This window comes from Radiomyces spectabilis (assembly GCF_025331425.1).
Source record: "Radiomyces spectabilis strain NRRL 2753 chromosome Unknown BYT42scaffold_2, whole genome shotgun sequence".
NCBI lineage: Eukaryota > Fungi > Mucoromycota > Mucoromycetes > Mucorales > Radiomycetaceae > Radiomyces > Radiomyces spectabilis.
Window position 1 is genome coordinate 611,304 of NW_026251927.1, and position 12,983 is coordinate 624,286.

General features: G+C 43.1%; 6 protein-coding genes across 6 annotated transcripts; 3 read left to right on the plus strand and 3 right to left on the minus strand.

Annotated features, from left to right (window-relative positions):
* Positions 1 to 3,410: 3,410 nt before the first annotated feature.
* Positions 3,411 to 3,608, plus strand: BYT42DRAFT_478843 (uncharacterized protein; the record flags this gene model as incomplete). The annotated part of the gene is made up of 1 exon (XM_051563661.1): positions 3,411 to 3,608. A coding segment is annotated over one exon (198 nt), but the record flags the coding sequence as incomplete, so codon positions are not given.
* Positions 3,609 to 4,469: 861 nt separating this feature from the next.
* On the minus strand, positions 4,470 to 7,224 carry BYT42DRAFT_601958 (tRNA synthetases class I, catalytic domain-containing protein). The gene is made up of 4 exons (XM_051571038.1): positions 6,899 to 7,224; positions 6,756 to 6,824; positions 5,496 to 6,675; positions 4,470 to 5,410 (listed from the first exon to the last, which is right to left on the minus strand). The coding sequence occupies exons 1-4, from the start codon at positions 7,158 to 7,160 to the stop codon at positions 4,525 to 4,527; spliced, it is 2,397 nt and encodes a 798-aa protein (XP_051426953.1). The 5' UTR covers positions 7,161 to 7,224; the 3' UTR covers positions 4,470 to 4,524.
* An 87-nt stretch (positions 7,225 to 7,311) lies between these two features.
* BYT42DRAFT_555264 (phosphatidate cytidylyltransferase) lies at positions 7,312 to 9,062 on the minus strand. The gene is made up of 7 exons (XM_051566645.1): positions 8,861 to 9,062; positions 8,747 to 8,808; positions 8,589 to 8,692; positions 8,383 to 8,524; positions 8,160 to 8,316; positions 8,028 to 8,069; positions 7,312 to 7,957 (listed from the first exon to the last, which is right to left on the minus strand). Exons 1-7 carry the CDS (start codon positions 8,993 to 8,995, stop codon positions 7,670 to 7,672), a joined length of 930 nt encoding a protein of 309 aa, XP_051426954.1. The 5' UTR covers positions 8,996 to 9,062; the 3' UTR covers positions 7,312 to 7,669.
* Positions 9,063 to 9,685: 623 nt separating this feature from the next.
* BYT42DRAFT_555269 (glutathione S-transferase zeta 1) lies at positions 9,686 to 10,879 on the plus strand. The gene is made up of 6 exons (XM_051566646.1): positions 9,686 to 9,724; positions 9,789 to 9,905; positions 9,980 to 10,100; positions 10,176 to 10,216; positions 10,325 to 10,460; positions 10,532 to 10,879. The coding sequence occupies exons 1-6, from the start codon at positions 9,710 to 9,712 to the stop codon at positions 10,768 to 10,770; spliced, it is 669 nt and encodes a 222-aa protein (XP_051426955.1). The 5' UTR covers positions 9,686 to 9,709; the 3' UTR covers positions 10,771 to 10,879.
* A 92-nt stretch (positions 10,880 to 10,971) lies between these two features.
* On the plus strand, positions 10,972 to 12,105 carry BYT42DRAFT_555271 (uncharacterized protein). Its single transcript, XM_051566647.1, has 5 exons — positions 10,972 to 11,207; positions 11,292 to 11,312; positions 11,373 to 11,418; positions 11,479 to 11,607; positions 11,705 to 12,105. Exons 1-5 carry the CDS (start codon positions 11,092 to 11,094, stop codon positions 11,945 to 11,947), a joined length of 555 nt encoding a protein of 184 aa, XP_051426956.1. The 5' UTR covers positions 10,972 to 11,091; the 3' UTR covers positions 11,948 to 12,105.
* Positions 12,106 to 12,286: 181 nt separating this feature from the next.
* On the minus strand, positions 12,287 to 12,952 carry BYT42DRAFT_542646 (uncharacterized protein; the record flags this gene model as incomplete). The annotated part of the gene is made up of 1 exon (XM_051565628.1): positions 12,287 to 12,952. The coding sequence occupies one exon, from the start codon at positions 12,950 to 12,952 to the stop codon at positions 12,287 to 12,289; it is 666 nt and encodes a 221-aa protein (XP_051426957.1).
* Positions 12,953 to 12,983: the final 31 nt, after the last annotated feature.

Genomic DNA, 12,983 nt, shown 5'->3' on the forward strand with positions numbered 1-12,983 from the left:
GAGAAGGGGATATGATAATAACAATAATAATAAACAAAAAAAGAAAAAAAAAGCAGACTAGGTAAAGGAGTGATTGGTATATAAAATAAAAATAAAAAGAGATATGAGAGAGAACAAAAGAGAGAAAAAGAGACACCAACTGGGATGTGTGAAAAGTTGTTCTTAAGGGGTGGATAGTCTGCTTAGAAGGGGAGAGAAAAAAGAAACGGAGACTAAGCAGCAGATAAAGAATATGCAGAACAGCTAATTCGGGAATGAGCAAACCCACATGCTACTCTAGAATGGTCATTTCCCATAGACCAACCCCAAGCAACTATTTTTATGAATGGACTTGCCATCGGGTTCTCCTGTCTTTAGAACTTGACCGGATTTTGGTTGAACCAAGGGTTATTGAAAAAGAAAGAAATCGAACTATCGAATCTGGCTCCACCGTCCTATCACGTCACTCATATTTTTTTCTTTTTTGGTTGCCTTTGGACGCTTTGTACAACTCAATCAACACCAAGCGAGAATCCAATGTTTATTAATGATCGGAATATGCTGCATCATTGAAAATGATAAAGGAACGAGAAACGGCATAAACGATGCTAAAGATATATAAAAGTCATTATCCATGAGCATCCGTTTATTAATAATGATTGGTGCTTTATGTATCGGCCAAGAGTCGAGACCCTTAGCATATTGCAGATAACTCTCAAGATTTCGTCCGACCGCGTACAACGCTTTCAAGGGAGCCAGCATCAACCACACCACCACCACGACGAACCAGGAATCGAGATAGCTAAATCAAGCCCTTACCTTTTTTTAGTGGCTAATTATTCAGCATGTGTCAGATTAAATATGAGGAATTCATCACGTTCACACCAATAGGTTGGATAATTAAAAAAGTACATATTACTGTGAACCATCGCAGGAAAAAAAAATGCATGATGAAAAAGCTCTATTTTTAGTGTCCTTGATTTAATGACTTGCTGTGACCCTGACGACAGTCTACAATAAGGATCCATTGATAGATTCTTTTTTACAAGAATCAAGACCATAGTTTAAGTCATCATGCTCTCATCCATGCCGACTGATCCGTGCCTGATGATTGGAGTGACATCCACCCGTCAACTCGGTACCCAGACGTTGGACCCGAATAGGATGCATGGTCATCCTATTCAAGAAATTTGGACAGCATGATATACCTCCATCCAAATGAGGTTCAGTGTGGTTGTTTTTCTGCTCATCTCCTTGAATAAATGATTGTTTTCTGCAAATTGAAACTTTTTGAGTATCATGCTTGTTTTTCTGCTTGCTTTCTCATGATCGTGATATCACAATCATGCACTGTATCAATGATGTGTTAATGAACGTTGGTGTCATCATTATTACTACGAGTCAATGTCATCAGGACGTTCAATCGACGTATCAAGTTTGAATCGTCTATTTTATTCGTGAGCTGCATAAATAGGTCGCAGGTTCCAAGGGGGGTGAGGAGATTTGAAGGTTGTTTCAGAGCTAAATGAATTCCCATTGCACGGTTTTCAAAACAATGAGCTATGCTTGTGCTTCTATCATTCTTGTTATGGCACGCTTCTCCCTTATTTTTTCTTGTCCACAATGACAGACCCATCTCTTACAGTGCTTGATCTTTCATGCTATGCTTGAAGGCATTTAGTTTTTTTTTTGTCTCCATGTGATATGGAATAGTATACATATGGTTTGTATGTCAATGTGTCATGAATGCGTAAAAAAAAATTAAGCATTGGCCCTTTGATACCTCATGTATCACGAAAGGGGTGGGAGAGTGTGTGGGTGGGGGGAGGGGTGGGGGTCAAGAAGAGAAGAAATAAATAATGGTATCCCTCATTCTTTTTGATCCCCTGACAACTAATAAAAAGAGCAGAACCGACGAGAACTTTATTTAAGCACGGTGATATTGCTTTAAACAACAGCTAAAATTGGAATCGCTGAATGAGCAGCCCTTTGGAATTGCCTTGAGCTGATTTTTTTTGGCAGTCATGGCTTGCTTCATGTTATCTGTGGGATGGATGACGGCTTCCGAGCCGATAACCACGTGGCCACCGTTAGTCCCATTTTTCAGGTACGGGGTTTGAAATAAAAAGGCACTAAAAAAATTTCATCGCAAAAAAAAATTTAGCTCAGGGCAAGGTGTGATGAGTGATGTTACTGCAGTTTCTAATATAGCCAACACACCAAACAACCAGGCATGTTGTAACCAAAAAAATAAAAAAATTAAAGACTTGATGGATCAATGAATGTATGTACGACTAGTCAAGCAACTAATATCTTTTAACAGTATCCCCTTTGTTCTTGAGTTCGAATGGTCGATGATAGACAATGGACTTGAAGAGCTATTGTATCAATGAATGATGGATCCATCTCTTTTTTGTTAAATGCACGGCCGTTTTTGCGTGGTAGTGCAGTAAGAAAAAAAAATTACGCAATGGGGTCGAGTGGTAATGGAGTGACACTAGCTTGTGCCGTATTACGATAGTTCTGGAACACTTACACAATGTCGGAAATGGTTTATCCACTTGGTCATTGTTTAGTAGTGCACCATACATTTCCTTTGAACTCTGTAATTTAATTCATGACAGAATGTAGATATGGAAAGGAAAAATAAACAGTAGACGTAGGCAAAAACACTTTCCTACTCTACAATCATAGGGAGGGCCATGAGCGAGACATACCTAATTCTACGGAATTTCTGGAAGAAAAAAAAAAGAACAAGAACAGTTTCAAGGGAAACATATGAATGTGATACATCGTTATGCCTATTTTGGCAATCAAAAAAGGCTTTTTGGGTCGTCCTTTCTTTACTCACCAAGCTGCAGAGTGCAATGATGCAATGAAAGCCAGACGTTGAAGCGGAGCATCAAACGATCGTAAGTAGATTGAAGTTCCTCATCGTAACATCGAGATCGATCGATACTACGGAGCGAGTTCATCGGTAATCTCGGAGTCGAGATTGATGTCTAATATTTAGCAAAGTTGGGATGAAATCTTTGGTGACAAATGACAAGCTATGATAGATATCCGATTATGGATTTTAATCAAATTTGAATACCCCGCAAAAGGAGCCAGATAAATGCCAATGAAATCGAAAAAAAGGGTAAGAAAATCGGAGGTGGAAAACAACGTGGCCGAACTGATAACATTGACGTGATGATGCTATTGTTTTGAAACATAGCCTGTCGGTGCTTGGACTCGCCCTAATTAATTATCATATGTGGAAAGGGGATTCCCAATAAATAACCCCAGAGTAACCGAAAAGAATCCCTCAATTTTTTACCGCTTCCTTACACACTCTCTTGTCTAAATGCCTCCATTTGTCTTTGGTATGTTTCCACTATAGTATTCTATATGCTGTGATGTGCATCGTATCTGACTTAGTTTTCATTTTATTCTTTGCAGCTAGCAGTAGTGGCAAAAAGATCTCACTTGAACGTGCCACTCACGCCTGCCCACGATGTAAAAACAAGGCGTCGGTGCAACTTATGCGATGTGAAAAACAAGTGATCCTATTCAATAAACGTATTACAGACAATACCACCGTACGATATGAATGTTCACAGTGTCGATGGAAAAACGAAGAACTTCCCTACGATCCATTTCCCGAGTTCAGCCAATACCTCAACGACTGTGTCCTTTATCCCACTCCTAAATCGCTGCAGGACGGCATCTACCACTGATCACATACACTACGACTTTGTACATACATATCACACGCATCATTCCCTCGCATTTTATGATTCTATTATACATTGCATCATCTCATTTGTACACAAGATACCCTCATATATGAATTCTAGACCTTTTTTTTTTATTATAAATTTTCCTGTCTTTATTTTTTTTATTACATTGAATGAGTGATGCCAGTCTTAGCGATTCCGGTCGAGGTAAGTTTTGTTTCCATTCATGTTTTTAATATAATATTACCGCAACACCCTGTAGCTAATGGAAATAGCCTACTCTTATATCATCATATCTTATTGTCCTTTCCCTAAAAGGAGAACTGCAAAGAACATATCAGATTTGACACAGCCACTGTTTTTGTGTTCTTTCCGATGTGTTAATTTTCGTTCTGCCAGGCAGAATAATGAGTGCTATGCGCTGATCATACTCAATCATCAATAGCTACTGGAGGGCGCCGCTGTCTCTTTCTCTCTGTGCGCTTTATGTTTACGTGAGAGAGAGAGAGAGAGAGAGAGAGACACTATCTGCCTGTTTTTTCTCATGATTACCGACAAGCAAGACGTCGAAAAGAGAGATACTATGAAAGGAAAAATAGATAAAAAGATCAGATGAAATTGCCTTTTGCGAGACTGGCTAAATTTACGACAACTTCGTTTTTTCCACCATGTGTATTCGAAAAGGAAAATGATGGCAAGATTGTGGAATCGATAACACAGGTTCAAGGACCATGTCCGAATTTTTTTTTTTTTTTTTTTTTTTTTTTTTTGGTGCTTTTGCATTATGGTTCCATTTTTTAATTTGTATCCAATTACTTTACTCTAACTATGCTTTGCCGGCGTCCTCCTTGAGAGTGACGGTGCGATTGACGACGATGTGTTTCAAGGCGTCCTTGATATCGCCCTTGGACGCCTTGTCGAGATCCAGTTCGGTATCCAAATCCAAACAGAAGTAGCCCGTTCGCACAAACTGCCATCGCATGCTTTCCTTGTCCTTGCCGCCGGTCTTTTTGATCCAATCGGCAATCTGGTCATAAATACCCACATTGGTAATAGCGCCCTTGATGATGCTCAATGAGTTCTCATTGATATCATTGAGGAATCCGCCTTCCACATCCTCGGGATTCGAATGCTTGAACAGAGCTTCGTACAAACGCACTTGATCGAGCTGCACGGGCGATCCATGCTTGGGCGATTCCGCCACCCAGTGAATGTACGTCTTGGGCTTCTTGAACTCGCCCTCGTTTTCATACTCGCATACCAACTCTTCGATTTCGCCATTGGCATTCTTTTTCACCTCAACACATTTGATAGGGTACTTGATGTGAAGCAAGCCCACCGATTTGCCTGGTGCCAAACGGTAGTAGTCCTTGGAATCCTGTTCACGGAAATCGGACGCATCGATATACAGCACCTTGGTAAAAGGCACCTTGTGTTCACCCATGCTGGGATCGCGTGGCTTATTGGGCACACACACTTCCTCCTCAAAGTCATCAGGCAAGTTCTTCAAGACCACCTTGAGCGGTTTCAAAAGCGCCATCAAACGCGGCGTGGTTCGATCCAAAAATTCTCTGGTCTTGGCATCGAATCGCACCACATCAATGGTCGACTGCGATGTCGTCACACCCAATTCCAACACAAAGTTGTTGATCGCTTCCGGAGGCACACCACGACGACGGATACCCATGAGCGTGTAAAGACGAGGATCATCCCTATTAACAATGAAAACGTCAGTTTTTTTTCCCATTTCTCATTTCGCAGTAACAAAAGTCAACGGTTCACTGACCCAAAACTTACCATCCACTGACATAACCATTGTTCACCATCTTCAAGATCTTTCGCTTGGACATGATGGTACCAGTGACGTTCAAGCGACCGTATTCCCACTGCACAGGCTTGTACACTTCAACGGCGTCCACGAGCCAATAGTAACTTTCGCGCGACTGTCTGAATTCCGTGGTACACAAGGAATGTGTGATGTTCTCCAAAGAATCGACCAAGCAGTGAGTGAAATCGTAGGTAGGGTAGATACACCACTGCGATCCCGTACGATGATGAGGTGTATACAACACACGGTAGGCAATCAGATCCCAGAATTGAGGGTTACCGTTTTCCAAATCCATCTTCATACGAAGGGTGATTTCACCTTCCTTGTAATGACCTTCTTTCATCTTGTAGAACTGATCCAACGTTTCTTCCATGGGACGGTCGCGATGCACACATGCCGTACGAGCGCCACCGTCATCGCCTCCACGGTGAGCATGAATCTCTTCACCAGTACACTGACAAGTGTAAGCCAATCCCTTCTTGATCAGCTTGACGGCCAAATCAAACAATTCCTGGAAGTAATCACTCGAGTAGGTGATCTTCCAAGGTTCAAATCCGAGCCATCGAACCGTATCCAGGATCGACACAAAATACTTTTCTTCTTCCGCTTCCGGATTCGTATCGTCATAACGAAGATAGGTCACACCGTTGTAGGCTTTGGCGTAACCAAAGTTGACATTGATGGCCTTGGCGTGACCGATGTGGAGGTAACCATTGGGTTCAGGAGGGAAACGGGTATACACTATGCCGCCCGTGGCTTTCAAATGTTCCTGCATCAATTCAGGCTTGATCTGCTTGTTCTCACCGGGCTTGTGCAATTTGGACAATTCGCCCTCGAAGAACATATTGGCCACATTCGGTTTCTCCTCGACCTTTTCTTCGGACTTCTTTGCCACTGCCGGTTTCTTGGGCTCCTTCTTCTTCTTCTGAGGCGCGTCACGTTCATCCTTGGGTCCCAACAAGGCCAGAAATTGCGATTCCACTTGGTTCTTGACCTTGCCACCGTCGGCCCAACGCAATTCAGGCAATTTACGGGTATTGGCCAAAGCCGGGCCCAGCGTCTTGTAACGGTTTTGCACGATGTTGTCCTTGTTGGCCTCAATGTAACCACTCACAGCAGCCTGGATCTGATCGTCCGTCACAACAACACCTACACAGCTTGATAAGTCTCAAAACGTCGCAGGTAATAAAAAGCCTTTATAGGAAAGTATAACCGTAGCAGACACGTACCGACACCCGCAGCTTCATCAAAGTTTTTGTCGTCAATGGTATCGACTTGTTCACAGTATTTGATTGCGGCTAAAACACAGGTAGGTATAACAACGCAGTGAGTTTGACATGTCAAACGAGTGTGGGTGATGCATTAAACATACCAGCCACCTGATCAGCAGTCTTCAGGTCACCGTTGACAATTCTCTTGACCATGTAAGCACGGTGGGACTGGGCATCCTTGGTGATGGTTGATGCGAGATTGTACAGCAAGTTACCAACATCCTTATCACAGCCGGCTTCACGTGCATTGGCATCGTCAATGACCGCTTCAAGCATCGGCGCCAACTTTTTGTTCTTGGCCGTATCTTTGGCCTTTTGCTCTGAAAGCCCAATCTTGGTAAACACAGGAATCAGATCCTCCATTCTTCACTGACGAATTTCTCGGAATCAAAAGGGAAAAAAAAGTTTAAATAGAGCGGTGTCGGGGAAGGGCTTCAAAAAAAAAAAATCCCAGGATTGTTGCTCCCTTTTTCATCCAGTGACTGCCAAGTCACAATGATTCACTACATTTTCTTGCATTGGGGCAATTTTTTTTCTTTTCATTTGTCACCGTCATAATACAGGACCTCTTATTCGATAGTCAACGATGGGAGGTCTACATATTGACGAAGAAAAAAACAAAGAAGGATGATTGATACTCTAGCTGCTTCAAGCTTAGCAAGCTGGTCACTTTAGAATTTCCTTGTACATCACATTTTGCCATCCATCATGATGAGTTGAGGATGATCTAAGAATTAGGGGTCAGCAAAAGACAAAGAAGAGTTGTATGTAACTGATGTTTCTCAGATACTGTATCGTTTTACAGCGGGATTTATATGTCGGTAAAGATTCATATTCAAAAGTCTTTATTCCGAGATGATGATAAGGTAATCTTATTGCTGGTCGTTGACGGCATAGCGATAATAGACAAAGGTGAATAGCCCCATAAGCAAGTGACAATCCATACGATCAGTCATGCCGCCGTGACCTGGAATTAGCTGTGCGAAATCCTTTTTGGAACAGGCTCGCTTGATGCTACTTGCCAAAAACCCGCCAAAAGGAGCCGCAACTGACGCATACAGAGCCAGGATCACGCCGTGAACATGCATGTTATTGACGCTTCCGCTTCCCATTGTGTCTTGATCATCTTGCATCCATTGCAATAGCAACGGACGAGCATGCTTAAATGGAATAGAAAGACGGTGTGAGTATGTGCGTTTTTGTAAATATTCGAAAAAACAGGATGGTTACCGGGACAATCATGTAGTCAAACTGCGTCAGCCATTGGGAAAACTGTTGTCAGGAAAAAGGCGTTGCTTGTTAAATACACTCATGGGACGTGTATGTGTGTGTGTTGCCACTTTTTTTCCTGGAGAACTTTACCCTGTAGCCAAACAGCACGGTCATGATGATGGCCCCGAGGAATCCTTCGACGGTTTTTCGTGGGCTGATGTCGACCAATTTTGTCTTGCCAAAGACGCGGCCGCAAACGTAAGCGGCAATGTCATTGAAAATCACGAGAGAAGTGGGTAAAAGAAACCTGTAATTGTTTCCCGGAATGAGTTCATGTCTTCAGTTCTCGTGTCTGTACACCCAACCCACATACCAGATGAGCCCTTGCTGAAGATTGCGAAAAAGGAAAAACGTTTGCAGCGATGTAATGGAGACACAAAATTGCAACCATGCCATATGCAGCACCTCGTCTCTTACAAGCTTCACATCTAATGTAGCGATATATGCAGCAAGCCCTAATACATCACAATTAATCGTTAAGAAACAGCTTGAAGCGAAAACAGAGAACGACAAACTTGCATGTACTGTAGCCAAGCGTGCTGAGGAGACGGACCAAAGGCAGATGAACCGTGTCTTGCACAATCTCACCCAGTATCCAGGCACTGGCGATTATGTAAAGAAACCTAACAAAAGCCGTGAGTCGGACAGAACAGGTTGATCTGATTTCTTCATCATACCAATTTATCGCTTGCCGTTTTTTGTGGATAAGGTCGTCGAGCAAAGGAACCTGCATGAGTTCCTACAGTACAGATGAGCTTGAGGTTTTTCAAACTCCAGCCTTATTGTCTTACATGAAATACCCGGGCTTCGACGCTGTAAAGCAAGGCAGCGATCACAGATTCACCGGAGCTCAACACAAGAGCGAATGCAAGCACCATTAAAACCGTGGTTGAAGAGCGGTAGTATAAATCCGATTGCAGCATCATTATCAAGGGATCGAGGTAACAAAAGATTAAAAATATATAAAAAACGTTTGGATTTCTATTCTTTTTTTTTCTTGTTTCTCAAGTTATTTATATATTTCAACAATAAAAGAGCGCCCGCTTTAACACCTTAATAGAGTGACATCATATTCAACTGGAATTAAGCAGCTTATTGATGCCTGTTGACGCAATCCATCAATATCCGAGGCTGGTGTGATGCCTATGAGACTTTGATCCAGCGATACTCTAGACTTTCATAAACCTCGCATATCGGAATGAATTGTAGCTATTTGTGAGCTGAAATTTAGTTGATTCTTTGTACGTGATTGTATACATTACAAAACAATAGATCAACAATACGCAAAACACCAACACATCAATGTCGAGTATAACTCGTCATTTACAATCGGTCGATTATTACCTTCTTCTTCCCTCTTTTTCCTCGGCGTAAAAGGGTTTCATTATTTAGCCGTGAGATGCGTATTGTATATGCGGCTGTATGGGTAGTATTTATCCAACAAGCAAATGGTAATCGGTTTGCCGGTAAGGACCAAAAGGTGGCCAGTGCGGTGGAAATGCAACCATGCATGAGGGATGGCGCTTCGGATGGGCAGTCACGCTGAGCGAACGGAGGTTGCGCTTGTGGAACGTCTTGCAGGAACTCGTGGGAATTTGGGGTTCAGCTTTCTTTTCCTCAGGATACAAGTTATCGTTATCATGACGGACTCAAAGGTACATGCGCTGGTCAGCAAAGAATACGCCAGAAACCTGAAGAAGTGTTGACAGGTTTGCGTAGGAATTCACATTGTACGGTTATTTCCGTTCGTCAGCCTCGTGGCGTGTCAGACTGGCATTAGAATGGAAAGGCATTGCTTACGAGCAGCATTCGGTGAATCTTGCTCAGGGAGACCAGGTCAGTGCCGGTTCCCGAACAATATACACTGGCAAACTAGATGAGCATGCTCACGGGTTTTCTTATCGCTGTAGAAAAAAGATGAATTTCTGGCCATCAATCCCAGTAAAAAGGTGCCAGCTCTGGTGACCAAGGAGCACAAGGTGTTGACCCAGAGCATCGCTATTCTTGAATACATCGAAGAACATTATCCGGGTAGGCACATGCAATCTTTTATACGTTTAATCCATTACGGTTGTGGCTTACCTCGCCCCTTTGATACATGTGTAGACAGACCCATGTTACCGAAAAGCTTATGGCATCGGGCTCAGGTACTTTTTATTTCGTCATCCCGCTTTTGAATCGCTTTACTCCGCCTGCATGGGCCTGTAAAACGAAAAAAGAGAGAGTGAAAAAAGCTAAAAATTTCGTTTGGATAGGTCCGTGAAATTGTTCAAGCGATTGCTTGTGACATTCATCCTTTGCAGAACCTTGGTGTGTTGATTAAACAAGGAGGGGGTGATTTGGAAAAGCGAGAGGCCTGGGCCCGTGAATGGATTACACAAGGATTCGAAGGTAGAGTCCGCACCTTCAACTTGACTGTTGACACCGAGGGAAATGGCTCACTCTATATATGAATAACATAGGTCTGGAGAGACATCTGGAAGAAGTATCTGGCACGTACTGTGTGGGAGATAATATCACGATGGCGGATTTCTGCCTAGTGCCCATGGTATACAATGCTTTCCGATATAAAGTGGACATGAAACAATTCCCGGTGATCACTCGTATCAACAATACGTTGTTGACCTTGCCCGAATTCAAAAAGACCCATCCTCACAACCAAGAAGACTGTCCTCCTGAACTCAGAGGTCACGGGGTGTAAAAGCGTTTACACTGTGTTGCGTTGCCTTGTAATAAAAAGCAATCTTGGCTATCAATATTCCTCCATAGCCACGTCGATTGCAAGCATAAAGAGTCATTTTTACTGTGATGTATAAATGCATTATTGGTGGTGTGCGGCTGCTCGTTTAGGACAGAAAAGAGGAGGCTGCAGACTGAGCGGTGCAGGCGAATCCCAGCTGAGAATGATAGCAGTTGATGAATTGATCATGCTTCAAAAGAGCCATGGAAGGAAACGTTCTTTAAAAATTCCGGTTACAAAATTTCATCATTGGGTACTTCCTTTTTTAAAAGTTTCATTGTCATGAGCATCAACTGCTGCATAATCTCGCCCAACGGGACCTCGCCTGTCCCCTTGCCACAAGAAAAGTTCTTTTTTCAACAGCACAGTGTGAAAGTAGTCCTAGACTGTAACGAAAAGTGAGTGCATTCTTCCATGCTGTTCATTCACCGGCTCAGGCTCACCCAATGCCACCCTTTTTTGTTTCTCTGACCATGCATCAGTGGTTATCCCGGTAATTCAGGGTAGGTGAATCTTATCTTTCATGGGTCCTCGCTCTCTCTTGAAATTGACCTTTATGATAGCGGCTATTGGCAAGGAACGGGTCATGTTACGTTGACGAATCAACGGGTACGTGAATGTTGGAATGAAAGAAGAAGAAATGCTCGCTGTTGACTGACAAACCTACAGATCGTATTTGTTGCGAATCCTCCTTCGGCCGAGTTTTTGTCACTGGCAATACCCATTACCCACTTTAAGGGTTGGAAACTTGAACAGCCGTGGTTTGGCGCCAACTACGTGGCAGGTATAGTGGTACCAGTAAGTACATTCATATGATTTTTTTATATAATCAACGACGCCCCTCAATGGGCATCGTCGCGGTTGATCATCTCATACTGATATTATGTGTATAAAGGTCATCGGAGGGGGGTTGAGCAAAGGCGGTACGGCGACTATTACTTTTAAAGAAGGTGGAGCGATTGAATTTACAACGATACTACAAGGGTTGATGGAACGGATGGCTGAAACGAACGAAATGCCACAACATTTTGAACCTTTACCAGCTTACGAAGCGGCGAGTGCATCGCAGCCGCAGGCCTCCACCGCAGCAACCCAGCCCTACAATGATTTACCACCCAGTTATGATGATCTCCATTGATTCCCGAAAAAACTACACAGTTTTTAATGCAAATCCATAAAAAATAAACCAATGATATTCCGGCCCAACGGAAGAAATGAAGAATACATGCAGAAAGACATGATCATCATCAACAGAGATCTATCACAATCGAGTTGAGAATGAAGTAAAAAAAAAAAAAAAAAAAAAAAAGGAATCGAAAAGAAAGTTAGCGAGAGTATGAATGGTTGTGGCTTCGATTATGAGCTGAATGGAAGAATGAGATTGTCATATTAAATCTTTTTTTTCTCTTTCTTTTCCTTGTAGCAACGAACATTTTGGTGTAGGTGGAATAGAAAACCAGCACGTATCCACGATAATTTAACCAAAAGTACTGACTACATGGGCGAGTTGCAGTAGTCCACTTCCCTCCTTTTCTTTATCTCGCCCTGCGTCTTCTGAAGTGGTTTCACTGCTAGCAGTGGTAGTGGTGATTGTTGTGGAAGAGAGGGGGTCTGAGACGGGAGAACCTATGGATAGTTGGGAAGTAGCCATGGGCGTAGGAAGGGTGGTGGAAGGACACAGTAAGGTCGTGGATGGACGCTGGGCGGTCGAAGAATAGGTCAATGGACGATGCTGGAAAAAGATGTCTGCGGGGCATGGCGAGGAAAATGAGGGTGATAATGGTGCTGATGGTTGGAGATCGGTGGAGGCCGGAGGAGACATGGGATCGGTTTCAGGCGTTGATGAATGTGAAGTAGGGGTAACCAATTGATGAATGGAGGAGGCCGAAGTGGAACGTTTGTTTTGAACCATGACACCCAATGGTTCACGGAACTTATAACGTGATGGTGGATGATATTGGGCACTGGAGGAAGCGGAAGCATGCAACGATCGATGATAGTTGCTTAAATGCTGATCAATGGTTAAAGGAGGTTCGTGGCCGACGGAATCGGACCGAATACGATGATGAGCGTGTAGACGAGGACGGGGACGGGGTTCCTCGGCGGCCGAGCGTTTCTGAGACCGTCTCGATTTAGGCGACATGTGGGTTCGATAGTGTTGCATCATATTATCC

Excerpts from the sequence above, each read along its gene's own strand:
- BYT42DRAFT_555264 (XM_051566645.1), bottom strand. The coding sequence starts at position 8,995 with ATGATGCTGCAATCGGATTTATACTACCGCTCTTCAACCACGGTTTTA. Across the intron at positions 8,809-8,860 it reads TCGAAGCCCGGGTATTTCAT|GAACTCATGCAGGTTCCTTT; the intron begins GTAAGACAATAA and ends TCTGTACTGTAG. Across the intron at positions 7,958-8,027 it reads TTGACTACATGATTGTCCCG|CATGCTCGTCCGTTGCTATT; the intron begins GTAACCATCCTG and ends ATTCCATTTAAG.
- BYT42DRAFT_601958 (XM_051571038.1), bottom strand. The coding sequence starts at position 7,160 with ATGGAGGATCTGATTCCTGTGTTTACCAAGATTGGGCTTTCAGAGCAA. Across the intron at positions 6,825-6,898 it reads GACTGCTGATCAGGTGGCTG|CCGCAATCAAATACTGTGAA; the intron begins GTATGTTTAATG and ends CCTGTGTTTTAG. Across the intron at positions 6,676-6,755 it reads TGATGAAGCTGCGGGTGTCG|GTGTTGTTGTGACGGACGAT; the intron begins GTACGTGTCTGC and ends CAAGCTGTGTAG.
- BYT42DRAFT_555271 (XM_051566647.1), top strand. The coding sequence starts at position 11,092 with ATGAGCATCAACTGCTGCATAATCTCGCCCAACGGGACCTCGCCTGTC. Across the intron at positions 11,208-11,291 it reads GTCCTAGACTGTAACGAAAA|TGGTTATCCCGGTAATTCAG; the intron begins GTGAGTGCATTC and ends ACCATGCATCAG. Across the intron at positions 11,313-11,372 it reads GGTTATCCCGGTAATTCAGG|CGGCTATTGGCAAGGAACGG; the intron begins GTAGGTGAATCT and ends CCTTTATGATAG.
- BYT42DRAFT_555269 (XM_051566646.1), top strand. Across the intron at positions 9,906-9,979 it reads ATCTTGCTCAGGGAGACCAG|AAAAAAGATGAATTTCTGGC; the intron begins GTCAGTGCCGGT and ends TTATCGCTGTAG. Across the intron at positions 10,101-10,175 it reads CATCGAAGAACATTATCCGG|ACAGACCCATGTTACCGAAA; the intron begins GTAGGCACATGC and ends ATACATGTGTAG.